At 53.6% G+C, this 17,310-nt stretch overlaps 2 protein-coding genes across 3 annotated transcripts in view; both read left to right on the top strand.

Moving 5' to 3' along the window:
• Positions 1-567: 567 nt before the first annotated feature.
• Positions 568-17,310, top strand: part of GDPD5 (glycerophosphodiester phosphodiesterase domain containing 5) — an 87,950-nt gene continuing 71,207 nt past the window's right edge. For both annotated transcript variants that reach the window (XM_068988368.1, XM_068988367.1), the window contains exon 1: positions 568-935. The gene's annotated coding sequence lies outside the window, so the exon portion shown is untranslated. The remainder of the gene's footprint in view (positions 936-17,310) is intronic.
• Positions 13,004-13,399, top strand: LOC138093247 (small ribosomal subunit protein eS24-like). The gene has a single exon (XM_068989375.1). The coding sequence runs from the start codon at positions 13,004-13,006 to the stop codon at positions 13,397-13,399; it is 396 nt and encodes a 131-aa protein (XP_068845476.1).

The following is a 17,310-nucleotide window of genomic DNA, read 5'->3' as shown; positions in this document are numbered from 1 at the left end:
CGGGACCTGAGCCGGGTGGGGGTAGGGGCGGAATCTGGAGCTCGCCCCGCCCCTTGCTTGTAGCTCGGGCGGGCGGGGCCTCATGCTGGTCCCGCCCCTACTCGGGAGGGGCCGTGCTGGCAGGCGCTCAGGCACTGAGCGGCGCTACCCCGGCTCTGCTCGGCTCCGGCTCAGACTGCAGCTCCAGTGGGGGTGGGCGGCGGGGATGACAGCGGTGGTGGCAGCGGCTGCGGCGCGGGACTGAGCGAGCGGCGAGCGAGCCGAGGAAAGAGGAGGAAGTATAGCCGCGGCCCGGAGCTCTGGAGTCAGCTGCCGCGCCGTGGACCGCCCCATATTGCAGAGCCAGCCGAGTCCGGACCTAGAAAGACTTCCCCGCAGGCTCCGGCCGCCGCGGCTCCGCGCTCCTCGCCGGCGCCCTGCCCTGCCCCGCCTGCCCCAGCCCCGGGTTCCGGCGGGACGCTCCCTGCTCCGCGGTCCGGGGCGTGTACCCCGGACGCCCCGAGCCCCCGACCCAGATCCAGTGCACCGGGACGGGACGCTCCTCGCCCACCATACGGCTCCAGGGTTACGAGCTCGCTCGGAGCCTTTCTGTAGTGTGTGTCGGAGCCCCCAGCCCTCCGGCCAGGGTTAAGGCGGGGTGCACCCCAACCCCCTGATTGAGTGCAAAGGAGTCCGGACGCCTCCAGACTCTGGTTCCCCGAAACCCGGACCTTCTGCCTCCTCTGATACGGTACTTCGGACTTGGGATTCGTGCGAAAGTCCAGGAAGCCCCGGCCTGGTCCAGATCCCCGTGAGGGGTCCCAGGAGGGCTGGACAGTCAGACTGAGCCAGACAGGGTTGGTGCTGCGAGTCGAAGCTACCACCTTCCTGCCGCCCAGACGAGGGGGCTGAACGCTTGCCCCGAAGAGAACACAAGAGAGAGCCGAGAGCTGCAGGTGAGAGCCCCGGATGCCGAGCAAAGCCGGCCTCCGACCCCATCCTGGCAGCTCCGGGGCCACCTGCGGGTGTGCAAGCGGCGTAAGCTGCAGCTGGAACTGGCTAGGAGTGGGGCGCGGGAAAGGGAGGAGAAAAGGGGAGAAAACGGGCACTTATTGAGCGCCCATTGTGTGCGGGTCCGCGCCCCACCCTTGCGCAAAGGATCCCTCAAATGGCTCACTCCCACTGCGTGTGATGAAAGGTGTTGTGTGCTGTTAAGAGCGCTTACAGATGGGGAAACTGAGGTTCATCAGGGTTGATTGTCCCTGCTCTTTTTTACCCTGGTGCTGAGACTGGGGAGGAGTGTTAGGCTGGAGAGGGAGAGGAGCAGAGAATGGAGAGGAAAAGAAAGGAAGTGCATAGCTGCCAGGCGGGAGGTGGGGGGGAGGGGTCAAGGTGGGGCCACCGGGCCAGCGGAGAGCTGATCCTCAGGCTGGGAGGTGGTCTCTCCTGGCCTCTTTCCCTCCCACCCCGCTGTCATGTCACCTCCCAGGAAAGGTGACCCAGAGTTGAGAGCAGAAGTGTGAAGCTTACCAGTTTCACAGCTTCCCTCCCTGACAACTGCCCCGTCCCCTGTGTGCCAGGATCCAGCATCTCTAAGAGGCTAGGAGGTCCTGAGACGCTGCTTATCTGCTAGGAGAACACACCATAGAGGTCCCCAAGTCAAAGCCTATCAGAGCTGAAGGAGATGAGGCCCTCAGCACTCACCCGGCGCACATGCTTAACATTGGAAAGGGGGACACTGAGGCCTGGGGACAAGGGGGTACCAATTGTTGAGGTCCTAAAGCAAGTGAAAGGTTGAGCCAGAATTACACTTGAGAAAAACCTTTGCAAACATCCTTCAAGGTATCCACTCCGCTTCCCTGGTTAGCGTCTTCTGGATGGGTGGCTGGGGTTTTCCCACCCCTGATGTAAGGTCTCAGTGACCACATATGAGGCTGTTGTGAGAATCCATGTGGTTGGTGCTGGGGCCTGAGACAGACCAGCAGCCCCACAGCCTCTGGCCCAGACCTGAAGTCTGACCGCAGCCTCTCCGAGTCAGGGGAACCTGCAAGACACCTCTGGTCCGTGAGGGCAGGGGTTTGCACAGGTTCCCAGGGTTGGGGCTGCCGGGGCTGAAGGGCACAGTCCCAGGGGCCGGATTCCCAGGCAGGGGTCCTGTTTCCTCCTGGGGTTGTGCATGGAGAGGGATGTTGTGAAAGACTGCTTGGCGTGGACTCCGTGGGCTCTTGTTGTTGGTGGGGAGGGAACGTGGCCTCAATAAGAGCCCTGGTGGCCTTGGCTGGGACTAGTTAACCCCTGCTGTGCCCAGCTTCCTAGAGTCGAGGGGAAACCACCTTGGAAAGCCCCTGGGAGGTAGGGGAGGGTGGAGCGGTCAGCTGAAGACAGGAAGCTCTCAGTCTCTGAGGGTGAGTGTTTAGGGGAACTGGAAGAGAAAGTGACTGGAGGGGCTTGGGATTCCCAGCCCCTACCTTCCCTGGGGGTTCAAATGCTCATAATAATCCCACATCTAAACAAAGCTCCTCTTTGGTGAGATAATCTCACGCCTGTGATCTCATTTCATGGTGAAGTAGAAAGGATCTGGAACACAGAGTGAGGCAGAAGAGGCTGGGGTGCCCCCCAGGGGCCTCTTGGATGCATCCGTGGCTCCACGCCTCACCTGTAAACTGGAGTCAAGGCAGGTGATATGTTACCTGCTCAGAGAATAGGGCCATCTCGTCCAGCCGACTGTCAAGTGCTAAAGACTGGTGTTTGCCAACACAGGGCTTGTTGCTAATGGCTACCTTGTGTGGGAAACTGAGGCTCAGAGAGGTCAAACCATCTGCGCAGAGCCTTTGAGTTTGCTTCAGGAACTGAGCGCTGACTGCGTATCAGATGCCCTGGAAGGTGTCCGGATGGAGAAGGGATTATGGGGACTAGCACTCAATGGGGCGGGCTGAGTGCACGGGCAGACAGCAGTGAGTCACACTAGGCAGCAGAAATCTGCTCTGATTCCTCCCACTGGCCATGTGGTGTTGGGCAAGTCACTTCACTCCTCTGAGCCCCAGCTGCTTCTCTGTGAATTAGAACTCCTCTTTTACAAGGTTGTTGTGAGGTTTAAATGAGATATAAATATACAGCACGTGGCCAGATAGCTATTTCCTTCCCTGTAAGAAAAGGAAGCTTGAATTTTTGACCAGGAAAGCCAGAGAAATTCTTAGACTTGCCTTGGGTAGGAATGGAGGCTACTGTTGTAGGTTCACAGACCTGGATTTGCTCAGCTGTAAGGGTCAGGCACCCCTGGGCCACCACCTTCATCCTATAACCCTTTTGAATCTGCTTGGGGGCCCTGGCAAGGGGGCTTTGGGTTCTGACCCCTCACCTCAGGGCTGGTGGCTCCCTTCAGGGTTGGGGGGAGTGGGAGTTCATTCCCTCTGTCCCATTGTCTGGCCTCCCTAGCCACAAAGGTGCAGTAAATAATTTATGGCTACCCTTGTTGGGAGGCAGCTTGGAGAAATTGATTGCTCTGTGTTCAGCTGGGTTTCTGAACCCCACCAGAGGATGCAGGTTGTCCCTGTCAGTGCTAGATCAAGTCTTAGATACGGCAGAAAGGGGCGACAGGAAAAGAGTGCCCTGTTATCAACCCCAGCTCTCTTAAAGGGGGCAAGGTGGGCCTGCAGGAAACAATGGAAACCAAGCTAGACGAACAAGTATCAAGCTGTTGGGCCCCTGATACCAAATGGGTCAGGAGGGGTGGCTGGGAGAGGCTCTTGGGGACCAGAGTAACCCGGAAGGCTTTATCAAGGAGAAAGGTGTCTAGACAGGGGCTAGAGGCAACTTGCTGTAGAGAATAGCGGTCCTGACATCAGCTCAAGGTTGAATTCTGGCTGTGCCACTTACTTATTGTGTGACTGTGAGCAAGGCACCTGCCCAGCCAGGCCTCTGCTCCCTCCTCTGTAAAATGAGGTTAGCTACAGGTAACTGTGAGGTCATATACATAAAGATAGCCTGATAGGCATTTAATGAAAGAGTGCCTCACTGTGAATGTGAGCCACAAGGTGGTCTAATGGTGAGAAAGATGAGCCGGTGTAATAAGCAGGGAGGTGGGGAGAACTTAGAGTGGTGATGAATCTGTGGGGTCAGAGAGGGGTGTGAATAAGTGGGGTGGGTGGCCAGATGGTGGAGACCCTTGAATGCCAGACAGAATTCACACTGCAGAAAGCATCACAGGGCCCCATTGAGAACCCTCTGTGACTCTTTCTTACCAGTAAGATGGAGACTATAGACCTCTTCGTGCATTCAAGGTCTTGCCCACCGAAGCCACTGCATGGACCCCTGGTCATTGCTCACCACTGTTTCCTAAACACATCGTGTGTGGCCCCTTTGTTTATGGGGTTCCTCCCATCATCCATGGGCTTCCCTGATAGCTCAAATGGTAGAGAATCTGCCTGCAACGCAAGAGACCCAGGTTTGATCCCTGAGTCAGGAAGATCCCCTGGAGAAGGGAATGGCAATCCACTCCAGTATTCTTGCCCGGAGAAGTTCATGGCCAGACCATGGGGTCGCAGAGAGTCAGACCCTGAGTGACTAACACTTTCACTTTTCTTCCCCATTATCCATACCATCCTCCGCTGTGCCCACTTCCCCATCAGTCAAGGCCCAATTCAGAACATAAATCCCCCCCACCCACTCACCCCCCACCGAGAAACATTCCTGGATTACCCAAGCCTCTGGTCACACTGCCTCTAAATCTTTCACACTTCATAGTAATAGTATAAACAATTCCTACCATTGCATCACACTTTACAGTTGGTAATATGCATCCACATACTCATTTACTACTACTGTGATGGTGATATGAGCAATTGCTAATGCTCTTGAGTACTTGTTCTGAGCTAGACACGGTGCTGTTTTACAGACCCTCTCATTCACAACTCTGGGAGGAAGCTACTGTTATGCCTCAGAAACTAGGGCTCAGAAAGGCTCCTTGTCTTGCCCAAGGTCACACAGCTAGATGGTGGGAGAAGTCAGGAGTGCGCTGTTATCTGTGACTGAACAGACAGCACAGCAGCTCTTAGATGTCCTGCCTCTTCAACTCCACCCAAGTACCTCGAGAGCAAACTGCACATGTAAAAAGCCTGGAAAGGGTCCTTCTTCCCAGGGCTAGGGAAGGGCAGTGCTGGGCTGAGCAGGGGGCCCTGGACCCTGCACTGGCTGGCTGTATGACTTGGGGTGAATCAGACCCGTCTGTGGTCCTGTTTCCCCGGGTCTCTGGGGAGGGGAGTGGAGTATCCGAGCTTCCAGAGCTCCAGCCTTCTGCAGTGTCCTTCGTGACCCTGGAAGGTAGGGGAGGAGACCACAGCATCAGAGCCAGAGGATGTGGTACTATGGGCGGCTGTGATTTTTGGCCCAGGCGCTGTCTGGACCAGCAGGCTCTGTAGTTAGCTGCTGCCTCCTCCCCCTGAAGGAGGGAGGCAGCCTGGGCTGCTGGAGCATGGTCATTAACTGGGCCGAGACGACCCTGTGATTGGGAGCCGGCTGGGCCAGGTCGGGTTGGCAGGGCTGGAGGCAGGCGGGCCTGGTCACAGTGGGGTCACTGGCAGGGCAGCTGGCTGAGCAGCTGCCTCTCCTCCCTCTGCGGCCTCCAGGGCAGGACCCACGGGGCACTAGAACTTTGTCGGCCAAGGCTTGCCCTTCTTCCTGTGGTGGTCGTGGGAGTGGAGCAATGAGGAAGCGAGCCAGGCCTGAAGATGTCTCCTTCTAGAAGCTTCCAGGACTCCTCCTCTACAGATCTACAGCCCTTACTTGCCTGCTGTGGTCTGTGGATTGGGTTTATGTAGGTCTGCTTCCTTTGCTAGCCAGTCAGAAGCAGATTCTCTGCCACCCAATTCTTCCGCTGCTCCCAGAGTGCCTGGCACAGAGTGGGTGCCTGGCACAGAGTGGGTGCCTCTACCCCATCCCAGGAGAGACAGTACAAGCTGCCCCTTAGGCAAATTACTCAATCTTTATACCTCTGTTTCCTTCTCTATAAAATGGCACCAGTAATCACAGTGTTGCAGGGGTTAAATGAGACAATGGCAGGCAAGTGCCAGGCCTGATACACAGACTCTGTCAGCATGAGGCCCCTTGCCTGTCCCCACAGTTGCTTCGTGATCAAGTGACTCAGTAAGAAGCTGATGGAAGAGCCCAGCCACTGAGGCTGGGAAGGGAGGGTGTGCCAAGCAGCAGGGAGGGCTTCGCCAGGAGGAGGCTTTGCCACCTGGGGAGGACTCTGGCAGATCATCCGATTTGGAGAACTGCCATTCCCACCACCCTCCCAGTAGGTAGGCCAAGTTCCAGGCAGAGGTCAGGACCAGGAGGGATGTCCAGGGACCTGGTCCTTCCCAGACCTTCACAGCAGGAATGACCCAGTTGGGAGGAGCCGTCTGGAGTCCAGGTAGCAGATGCTGAGCAGAACGAATCCTTCCTTTAAGGGAAGCAGTGTTCATTTGGTCTCCCTCTCTCTCTGCACACACACATGATTACATATTACAAAACATAACATGATTGCCGATTTTGGTCCGTGGGGGGAACAGACATTCAACAAGTAAACACAGATATAAAACCTCCAAATTGTGAAGACTGAGCTCCCAAGGCGGGGGCCGATCCCATGGACATCTGTGGATGGTTAGAGGGCAATTCTCAGATCACAGCCCAAGTGCACACTTTCTAGCCATGTGACTTGGGCAAGTGATTTAACCTCTCTGGGTCTCAGTTTTGCCATCTGTAAAATGGAGACAGTTATAGTTGTGGTGAGGATTAAATGCATTATTCATGTAAAACACTCAGAAAAATGCCTGGCACATAATAAGCACTCAGTGCATATGTGCTGTTGTTGCCTGTATCTTGAGCATCTTCTGGAGTCTGAAAGAATAGGTGCTCAGCATGGACATAGGGAATGAGTCCCAGGCACAGGGCAGCTGCCCTGGATAATGAATGAATATGCGGCCTCTTCAGGAGGGGAGGACACAAGCAGTGGCGACACACAATGTGGCGGAGGAGGCCAGGGGCTGGGTTTGTTCAGTGCAGGGCAGAGGTGGAGTCTGGAAAGGCTTCCTGAAGGTGGTGCTCCTGGAGCTGCATTGAAAAGTATCACTTAACACGCATGCACACACACCCTGGTATCACTATGCGGGCAACAGTAGGCACAGGCTCAGAGAGGAGTGGTTCCTGTCCAGGAGGAGTCCCTGCCTGGGCAGACCCTGGGTCTGCTGGACTCCACAGGCCTCCATCTTACCCCTGCCCCATGCTATCTCGCCACCTGTGACATCCTCCTGGAGGGCACCAAGGAGGCAGGTGGGAGGAAGTGTGGGCCGAGGTCTGAGAGCCTCAGCTCTTCCCAGGCCTGGGACCAAATCTCCAACGGAAAAGAATAAACAGGCCTTGCTTGGAGTTCTTTTATCTTCTTGCTCCCAAAGCACACCCACCGGCAGAGGTGGTCTTCCAGCGTTAATCCTACAGCTGTTTAGCTTTTGAATGAGTGAACTCTATGCAAAAGAAAAAAAGGCCTTGAAGAATTTGCCTCACCCTCCTACCCTGGAGGCTCAAAGAGAAACTTCTTCCACTAACAAAGCAGCCAGGACCCCCCAACTATCTTTTAAAAAGTTCACCCCAGAGGCACCCTAAAGTCAGGGTCCCCTCACGCTGCCTGCACTCACAGCTGATGGTGGGCCCTGAGGACATGACCTTGGCCCTTCTGTTTTGCCTGGTTTTTGCCTCTCTTGTAAAATGAGGTCAGAGTAACAAAGCCCTTCTTCCCTTTATAAGGTGTAGGGTGGAAGAGGTTATAGTGAGCATCTGGGCCCATGGCTCTCACATTTGCTGCATACACTAGAATCACTGCAGAAACTTTTAAAAGGCCTGCCTGGTCCCCACTCCTGGGGCAAGACCTACACAACAGTAGTTTTTAAAGCTCCCCAGGTGATGTCAAAGCACAACCGAGATTGAGAACCACCTGGCCACCCTCTGCAGTGCGCCTCCTACCGCATCCCCAGGTGATACCCGTACATCCCCGAGACAAGGAGCTCTTTGCTTCCAGGGTATTGCCCTCCCTGGAGAAACAGGGACTGGAAAGACTTTGCAATCTGATAAACCTAGATTCCAACACCCCTCTGATCCCTGCTTGAGTATCTTCTCTGAGCCTCAATGTCCTCATCTGAAAACAGAAATAACATCTCTCTCTGAAAGGACCGTGGAGACCAAATGAGGCCACGTGCAGGAGGCACCAGTGCGGCACTGGCCATGCCAGCAGTGTGCAGTCGAAGGTCACAGCCAGTGGCGGAGCCTGCTGGACTCTGGATAATGGGCTCCCTGGGCTCCCCCTGCGCTGCTCCTTCTACTGGCCCGGCCACCTGAAGCTGGGTCTCGGAGACGGAGGCTGGTGTGGGGCGAGATCAGCAGCCAGTCTTGGGGCCCTTCCCATCCCCCTTCTCTCTAAGAGATAAGACAAGGCAGCAAGCATTTTGTCTTGCTTGGTTTTGTTTTAATGGCCCAAGAGTCAAGCTCTCCTTAACAATGAAGCCTTGTCTGAATCTGCTTGTTTTTCCAACCCGGACACCCAGTTGCACCGCCTGCTTGAGGCCTCCGTCCCACCTGGGAGAACTAAAGAATGCCAGAGGTTTTTTTTTTTTTTTTTTTTCATCTCGGGGAGGGTACTGGGGAGACATTGGAGGCCTCTGTGTGGCCCTCACCAATAATTGACCCCATTTAAGTCAGCTGCCTCTGTTGAAAGCCAATCCAAGAAAATTATTTCAGGGTGGTTACCAGGATGGGTTTCAGAAGCAGAGAAAGTCACTTTTGAGCCCTGGCTTTGTCACTTACTGGAAATACAACCCTGGGAGAGTCATTTCAGCTTTGCTTTTTGAGCACCGGTATTCTCTTCTGTAAAATGCGCAAATAGGATGTGCAACCTTCTTGGGGAGGTTCTGAGAAGTGAATGAAGTGCTTGGTGTATAGTACACAGTGCCTACCGTGTCATGAGTGCTCACACTGTCCACGGCTGTCCTCACTGAATTCTGCCTCCTGCCTTCATGGCCCAGTCCTGCTCCCTGCTCCCAACCTGCTCTGAGTGCTGGCCCAGGCTGAGAGAGCAGAGGTCTGCACACTTATAACATGCCCCCCTGCAGACCCCTATTATGTAATCATTTGTTTCATGCACATTTAGAAGGGGCTCTGAGGGGGAAAGAAAGACTGCGAAAAGGGGTCACTGGCAACAGTACCTGGTCTCCTCTGCTCTGGCCCAGCAAGGTAGGGTGTATGAGCCCAGAGTGAGCTGCTCAGACAACGGGGTGTGGCAAACCAGCAAATGGAGCACAGCTGCAGGGGGCCGGTTCCTGCCCAGGGCTGCAGGTGCCGCAGGAGGAGGTGGTCAGCTATCAGCAGAGAGGCTCTGGCCTGCAGGAGAGAGACCCAGGTAACCCAGGAGCCCCAGTGGTGGAATAAAACTTCCACTCCCTTCCTCCAGTCTCCCACTGGGGTTTCCCAGTGGGTGAACCTCCCAGAAACCAACAGCAGATAACTCAACACCTCAGCCTCCAGGGGCCCCAACGCACAGTGGGCTGGGCCCAGAGAGGCAAACAACAAACGCAAGGCTTTCAGGCAAAACCTATAAGGTGCGCTGGACTCACCCTCCAAGGGATGTAGTTTAAGGCTCATCTTTGATACTTGAGTTTATCCCTTTCAAAGGGGATCTCAGCCCCCACCCCAGAGCATCCCATCTTCCACAATCCTCTCCGAGAGGAGTGCTAGGGGCACCCATCTTTCTATTTCTGCCTCACCAGCAGTGCCTGAGCACCCCTTTGAGACTGGTGCTCAGGCCCCTGGCTGCCATCCCCACCACTTGGCCCAGCTCTGCTGCCACTGGTCCTCAGAGGAACTAGCTGTGAGTTTCCAGCGTGTGTCTCTGTCCCTTTTGGTCAGGAAGCATGGAATAGTGGTTAGAACACAGGCTCTAAAACCGACTTTCTCCTGAAATCCTGACTCTGCCGTAACATGGCTGGGGGATCAACCGCTGTGTCCCTTAACCTCCCTGTGCCTGGGTTTCCTCATCTTTGAACTGGGAATAGCAGAGAGTACCTCAGAGGGTTGTTGTGAAGATTGATGAGTGAATGAATGGAAAGTGCTTGGGATGGTGCCTGGTGAGCAGGAAGTGCCCAGGAAATAACGGTCTTTACCATTATCACAAATAAGACAGTGGGAGCCCAGTACTCACGATGTGGCCGGACCTTTAATGAGAGGATGGGGACTGTCACCGCCCTCAGTCTAGACTCTGCCCCGGTGACGAGGCCTGTGACCGTTCCCCATGGCCTGACCCCGTTGTGGACACTTATCTGTCAGTTACCTCCCCCCTCCCCAGGTCCTCCCCTGCAAATCACGTCCTGTGAGAAGTGGCCTCATTCTATTAAGGCTCAGTGTCTGAGAGCAGTCGCCAGTCCCCCCGCAGATACCGAGGGATGACCGTAATCAAATAACTGATTTAATGTGATAAATGCTCTAAGAGGATGTCCAGGGTGTTTTGAAAATCAAAATGGATATTTGGTTTTTTTCTGCTTGTGAATAAATGGCTTATTTGTCAGAAAAAAAAATAAAAGCAGTTGGATGAGATGTCCCCAAGTTCCACCACCAAGTCTGCATGAAGAGCTGGGAGGAAGAAGACTTGGGTGTCGCCACCCAGGAGAAGCCCCAAGGCTGGGGTGGCAGGGAATGGTTAGGGTGTGGGTCAAGTCTCTTCCTCACAGGGCAGGGCAGGCTGCTCTGAGCAGGATACAAGCAAAAACACAGGAGCTCAGAAGAGAATGAGAGAAGCCGGGGGGCTTCATGGAAAAGGGGGCATTTGAAATGAATCTTAAAAGATAGGCTAGGAACTCTACTGGTCTGAATTGGGTGGGAAGGGTGTTCTAGGAAAAGGAAGCATAAGGCACGGAGGTGTGGCCCTAGGGGTTGCAGCAAGCAGAGCACAAGGAAGACACTCTGGGGTAGAATGATGCTCCGGGGTGGAATGATCCTCTGGTGACACACAGGGCTTCTGCAATCAGACAGACATGGGTTTGAATCCCTGCTCAGTTTCTTATTGAATTATTTCTTATTCTTTGACTGTGGGCAAGTGGCCTGGCTGCTCTGGCCCTCTGTTTCCCCAGCAGTGGAACAGGGCTAAGCCCTCGCAGGGTCCGGCAGTGACTCAGAGATTGCTGAGCGCGGCAGGAGGAGCCAGGCCTCCCCTTCACTTGTTGCTGCAGAGAAGGCAGGGACCTCGGGGCTCACCGTGGCCCATGCCTCTTCCCCCTAGATCAGGCTGCAGGTAGCTTCCAGGGTGGTCTTACCAGGGACAGCCTTATCTCAGGAGTCAGGCAAAGGCTACGGGGAGGCTGGCATCAGATGAGCTCAGGTGCATAGTCAGACAGAAGATGTATCGGGCCATATTGCATGGAAAGTGTCTGGAGGCCTTTGGGGGGTGGCATTGTGGGGACAGCAGGGCAGTCCTAGAATGCAGAGCCCTCTCCTTAATAGCTGGCCACCACTGAGCACTCCCTCTTCTCCCGGATGGAAATCTCCAGCTTCTGAGGCTGAGGAGGAGCAGCGAGATGCCAGGGGTGGGTGTGGTCGTGCCTTGATCTCAACCGGCTGCCGTGTCAGTCCTGGCTTTGCAGCCCAGCTCTGCCTCTTTAGAGCTTTGAAGACATTGGGTAAGTTAATTACACTTTCTGAGCCTCAGTTGCCCACCTAGAAAGTAAGGGTAGGCAGAAGCAAAGGGTAGCCACACTTACCTTCCAGGTCTGTTTTGAAGCTAAAATGAATTTATGGATGGAATGCGTGCATGCGTGTTAAGTCACTTCAGTCCTGTTCAACTCTTTGCGATCCCCTGGACTGTAGCCTGCTGGGCCCCTCTATCCATGGGCTTCTCCAGGCAAGAACACTGGAGTGGGTTGCCATGCCCTCCTCCAGGGGGTCTTCCCGACCCAGGGATCGAACCCGCATCTCTCATGTCTCCTGTGTTGGTAGGCGGGTTCTTCACCACTATCGCCATCTGGGAAGCCCTGATGGATGAGATAGCATCTTGTATTTAAAAAAAATATGTATTTATTTGGCTCCTTGGGATTTTCCTTGCACCATGTGGATCTTTCATTGCGACAAATGGACTCTCTCTAGATGTGGCATTTGGGCTTAGTTGCTCCAAGTCGTGTGATTCTTAGTTCCCTGGCTGGGCATCCAACCTGAGTCCCCTGCATTGCAAGGCAGACTCTAACCACTGGACCACCAGGGAAGTCCAAGCATCTTGTATTTTAGAAGAGATTCCACAACCACTTTCATCCTGTTTCCTTTCTACCTGCACTGTCCGTTTCTAATGCTGCCTCAGGAAGTTCTTTCTTGTGTCTAACTTAAGTTCACTATGCTGCAATTGGAACCTCCTTCCTTTTGTTGCGGCCTGTGCAGAAGCAGGCTAAGCCCTTTCTGTACAGAAATGTGCCTGTCAGTACCTACAGTGAGTGAGGCAGGGAACAGCAGAGCAACTGGGTGTTGGTTTTCAACCTCTATCTCGGGAGTCCAGTTGTCAATGGCCAGAGCCTACTGACCAGCATGATGTGGGTGTGGGTGCCTCATCTTGACTGTTTTCACTGTTCTTCCTCCCTGGGTTTTATCTATGCTCCAAAACGGGGACCCAGGGGTAGTGGAGAGTGCTCTGGGCTAGGTCTCGAAGGCCTGGGTCCCAGCACCCACTTGATTCCTGACTTGCTGTGTGGCCGGAAGCCAGTTAGCAGCCTCTCTGGGCCACAGTAGGTCTATGAGGATGTCTGTGCCCAGGGTCCCAGATGTCTCCAGTAAAGATGGGTGCAGTTCAGCTGAAGCCCCCCTTTCTCTTTCTCATTTACCTGGGCTCCCACCACCCTGGGAAGTCAGCAAATTAGGGTCCTGCTGATGGCAGTGGTGGTAGGAGCTAAGCTCACCTCTCAGGCCGGGGCACGTTTAAGGTTAGACAGGGTCCTCCCTGGCTGCTTGAAGATCACCTGCCATCATGAATGACACAGTAACTGTCCGGACTAGAAAGTTCATGACCAACCGACTGCTTCAGCGGAAACAAATGGTCATCGTTGTTCTTCACCCTGGAAAGGCAACAGTACCTAAAACAGAAATTCAGGAAAAACTGGCCAAAATGTACAAGACCACACCAGATGTCATCTTTGTATTTGGATTCAGAACTCATTTGGGTGGTGGCAAGACAACTGGCTTTAGCATGATTTACGATTCCTTGGATTACGCGAAGAAGAATGAGCCCAAACATAGGCTTGCAAGACATGGCCTGTATGAGAAGAAAAAGACCTCAAGAAAACAGCAAAAGGAACACAAGAACAGAATGAAGAAAGTCAGGGGGACTGCAAAGGCCAACGTTGGTGCTGGCAAAAAGGAGTAAAGATTCTGCAGTGACTGTATCTGTGGTGATTGTGCAGATTTTTCATGAAAGAGAATAAACTAAGACCTTTTACAAAAAAAAAAGTTAGAGAGTGGGGATGGAGGGATTCCTGGTGGGTAGGGCAATGCCTGCCTCCTCAAATGGATTTTGAGAGCCTGGATTTCCTTCTACCCACCCAGTTAAACTCATCCCACAAAAGGTCAGTTATATTTGTCGAGTCCCTCCTCCGAGCAGATCCTTTCCCACGTGAGGTCTGTCTGCTTTAATCCCTCTTTTGTGGGTGGGGAAACTCAAGGCTAAGAGAGATGAGGTGGCTGGCTTGTCACTGGGGCCAAGGAGCTGTGGGGCTCTTGACTGTCCAGCCTCTACCCCCACTCACACCAGGCCAGGGCATCTAGGTCCTGAGCAGAGGAGGACCACAGGGGTTGTCGTGCGTGAGGCCATTTCCAGTCTGGCAGGGCACTGCATGGGCTGTGGGAGGTTGCCCGGGGCTCCTGGGACTGCCGTTTTCCTGGGAAGAAGTTGGTCAAGGAGGTAGAGGGATCAGGAACCCAGGAGTTCTGGGTTGCAGCTAGTTCTCAATGCTCCTGTGAACTTCAGTGTTTGTTTTCCTGGAGGATCCAGACTGATTTCTCTTTGGTTTTGGTCACAGGATAGTTTAGCTTTTATAAAGCAGTTTGCTATTCGTGATGTCACCGAACCTTAGCGGCCATCTGTGCGAGGCAGCGTGGGACTTGCTTGCAAGGGCCAGAGAAGGGGAGCTCTGGAGTCAGGCAAACCTGGGTTTTAATTCTGTCTCCCGCCAACTCTCTGCCCTCAGGCATGTGAGTAACCAGCTGAGCCTCGATTTGCTCATCTGCAAAAGGGACAATCGTTCCCCACCACGAATAGCAGCAGCTGTCTTGCTGGCTGTGTGTATTAGATAAGGTCTGTAACCACTGGTCCAGTTCCTGGTGCAGAGTAGTACTTTCAGTGATTTTTTTGTTTTTAATCTGCCCCACTTTTTGGATGGGAATGTGGAGGCTCAAAGAAGGAAGGTCACTTGCCTGAGGTCACATGGTGATTTAGCTTGGTCCTCCAGAATTCCTGTCCGTGGCTTTTTTCTCCAACACCTCCTTCACTATCCTCAAGTGACCCAACACTTCATTAGTCTATCCAGGTCTTCAATGTGTTACACTGTCCGACAAGGCCTTCCCCCCAGCGCCTAACAGCACTTACCTGGCGCACAGTAGGCACTTTCAAAATGTCAGGACTTCCCTGGCAGTCCAGTGCTTAAAATTCTGTGCTTCCACTGCTGGGGGATGGGTTCCATCCCCAGGGAGCTAAGATCCCCAAAGAAAAGAAGAAAAAAAGAAAACAAAAAGTAGTTTGTTCTGTGCATGAATATGTTGATGAGTTGGTATAAAAATGTAAAGTGTTAGTTGCAGTCGTGTCTGACTCTTTCCAATCCCGTGGACTGTAGCTCGCCAAGCTCCTCTGTCCATGAAATTTTCCAGGCAAAGATACTGGAGTGGGTTGCCATTCCCTTCTCCAGGGGATCCCCCTGACCTAGGGATCAAACCCAGGTCTTACTGCATTACAGGCAGATTCTTTACCATCCGAGCCTATTTTTTCAGGCAGCTAAGGCTTGTGTCCCTGAGGTTTCCTCCTGCTCCCTGTTCCCTTTTAAAACAACCGTCTAATAGTTTGGGTTGGAAACCTTTTCGAAAAGGAGTGATGTCTTCCTTTCCCTGCACAAGGCCCACATGGTTAACTTCTTGGGATGGTGAACACTGACTGCTTTGCTCGAAGAGCTGAGACCAGCTGAGACCCCACAGGTTTCCTGCACCCCCTGACCCAGGACTGCTCACTTGTTCAACAACAGTTTCTGCCTTTGTCGGTTCCTGACTCTTCTCCCCCTGACCCTGTATTTGCTGCCCACAGATCTGCCTCCAATGGTCCAGCACCTCTTTTTCCTCCCCTCTTGCCCCTGTGTGTATTTCCTAATTTGCTGCTTCTACCAGTTGGGGACTGAGAAATGGGACAATTGAGCTTATTAGAATTGCCTCATTGATTCATTCACTCGTAGCTATTCAACTAGAAATTTTTGTCCCTGGGTCTTGCATCCATTATCTATCCATCCTGATTGAGGACCTCTGCAGTGGCTTGTGATCAATCAAGGCATGACCACACCCTCCCGGGAGCACACACAGGTATATCATGGTGTACACAGCACAGGACTTTATAATTCACCTTTGCCTGCAGCAGCCCTGAGAATAGCATTATCTCTGTTTTGCAGACAGTGGAAACTCAGCTCAGCTGGAGGAGGTCCCTTGCCCAGTGGTCAGCAGTGAGCACAGAAGTGCAGTGGGAATTCAGGTCTCCAGCCTGGCCTGTTACCTCTTCCCTCTCCTGTGCTCTGTTTGCAAGCCCTGTGATGCCCCATTCATTTACTGCTTCTGTCACAAAGCTGGGGCAGGATCATCTGCCTCTGGATTGGCCTGCGGGGAGTGTGGGCTTGCCTTTAGCACACATACTAGTCCTGCAGTCAGCTTGGGCCCACCATCTGGTCCACACTGCCTGGACTGTGCTCTGCGGAGCCCTGATTCCCTGGGATGGCTCTGGGTCCCAGGACACATAGATTTGGGAAATGTAAGGCCACATAGCTCAAAACAGGACTTCTCAGGGCCTTTACTGTGTTGATATGCACGAGAGATCCCCAACCTGTGGCACAGGTGCCACCAGCCTTTCCCAAGCTTGCCTGAACATGTGGCTGCTTTGTTGCAGAGCAGAGTCTGGGGGCTGATAGCCTGGAGAAAACACAGGGGAGAGCTGATCTGTATACCCTCACTTTCCAATTTGGCACAGAAGGCTTCAGCTAGAGCTTGTTTCTGCCCCGGGCAGCTGGCCTTTTGAGAGAGGATCTGTGGGAGGACCATTTGGCCCCAGGAAAGAATTGGTAATAATGGTGGAGTTTCAGGCAACAGGAGGAAGAGAATGGTGGAGATATTTTGATTCTTTCATCCACCAAACACACATCTCTCAGATGTCTTCTGGGTGCCAGGCGCACAGCCAGCGTTTGGAAATGCCAAGATGCATCTGACTAAGAACCTTTCATTTCATTTCCTTGTGCCCACTAAGGGTTTTTAAAAAAAGATAAATACTAGCCCTAAAAGAAAGAAGTGTTTTTGCTTTTGTTTTTTATTGTTACGGGTCTTTGTGGGAGGTCGGTGGGTGATGCAGCTACTGCTGAGATCAGTGGCTCTGTAGTTGCTGGTCCAGAGGTAGGTGAGGGAGATAGTTCCAAGAACATTTACCCTAGACAGAGTTAATATTGCTCCCATATTACAGATTAGGAAACTGAGGCTCAGAAGTCAAGTTGCTTACCCATTTTCACACAGAAGGAGTTCCTTGATGTTGTCAGGAGTGAGAGGAGGCTCAGAAGAGGGAAGGAGCACTTCCCCTGGGCTCCGTTGGGCTGAGCTGGGCTCAGGAATCTGGGATTAGTCTCTGCACAGAAGAGCAGAGGTCACCTGGGGGTTGGAGGGGTAGACGGGCTCTGGCCAGCCAGGAAGGACATTCTTGGAAAGGCAATAGCCTGAAGCACAGGTACAGAGGTGGCAACCAGGTAAATTACACCTTCTGGACCCTGTGTAGAGCCTGGGGTGATGGAGGCAGAGGGAGGAGAGGTGGGACATTGGAGATGGGGCTGGAGAAGCTGGCTGGGCAGTTCACAAGGGTCCGGACACCAGCTGAGTGGGAGCAGCTTGAGGGCCAAGCCGTTCATCCCAGTGTCCCCAGCACCTGGCCGCTGCCCACCTGGAGGTTTGTGGACTGACTGGACTCTTCCATCATGGGATCTTGGACAAGTCCTTTCCTGCTCTGGACCTTGAGTTGCTCATGCTCACGGTTGGGCTCAAGGTCGCCTAGCA

This window comes from Capricornis sumatraensis, chromosome 16, assembly GCF_032405125.1.
Source record: "Capricornis sumatraensis isolate serow.1 chromosome 16, serow.2, whole genome shotgun sequence".
Lineage (NCBI taxonomy): Eukaryota > Metazoa > Chordata > Mammalia > Artiodactyla > Bovidae > Capricornis > Capricornis sumatraensis.
The sequence above is the reverse complement of the archived record's forward strand: the minus strand, read 5'-3'. Positions and strand labels throughout refer to the sequence as shown.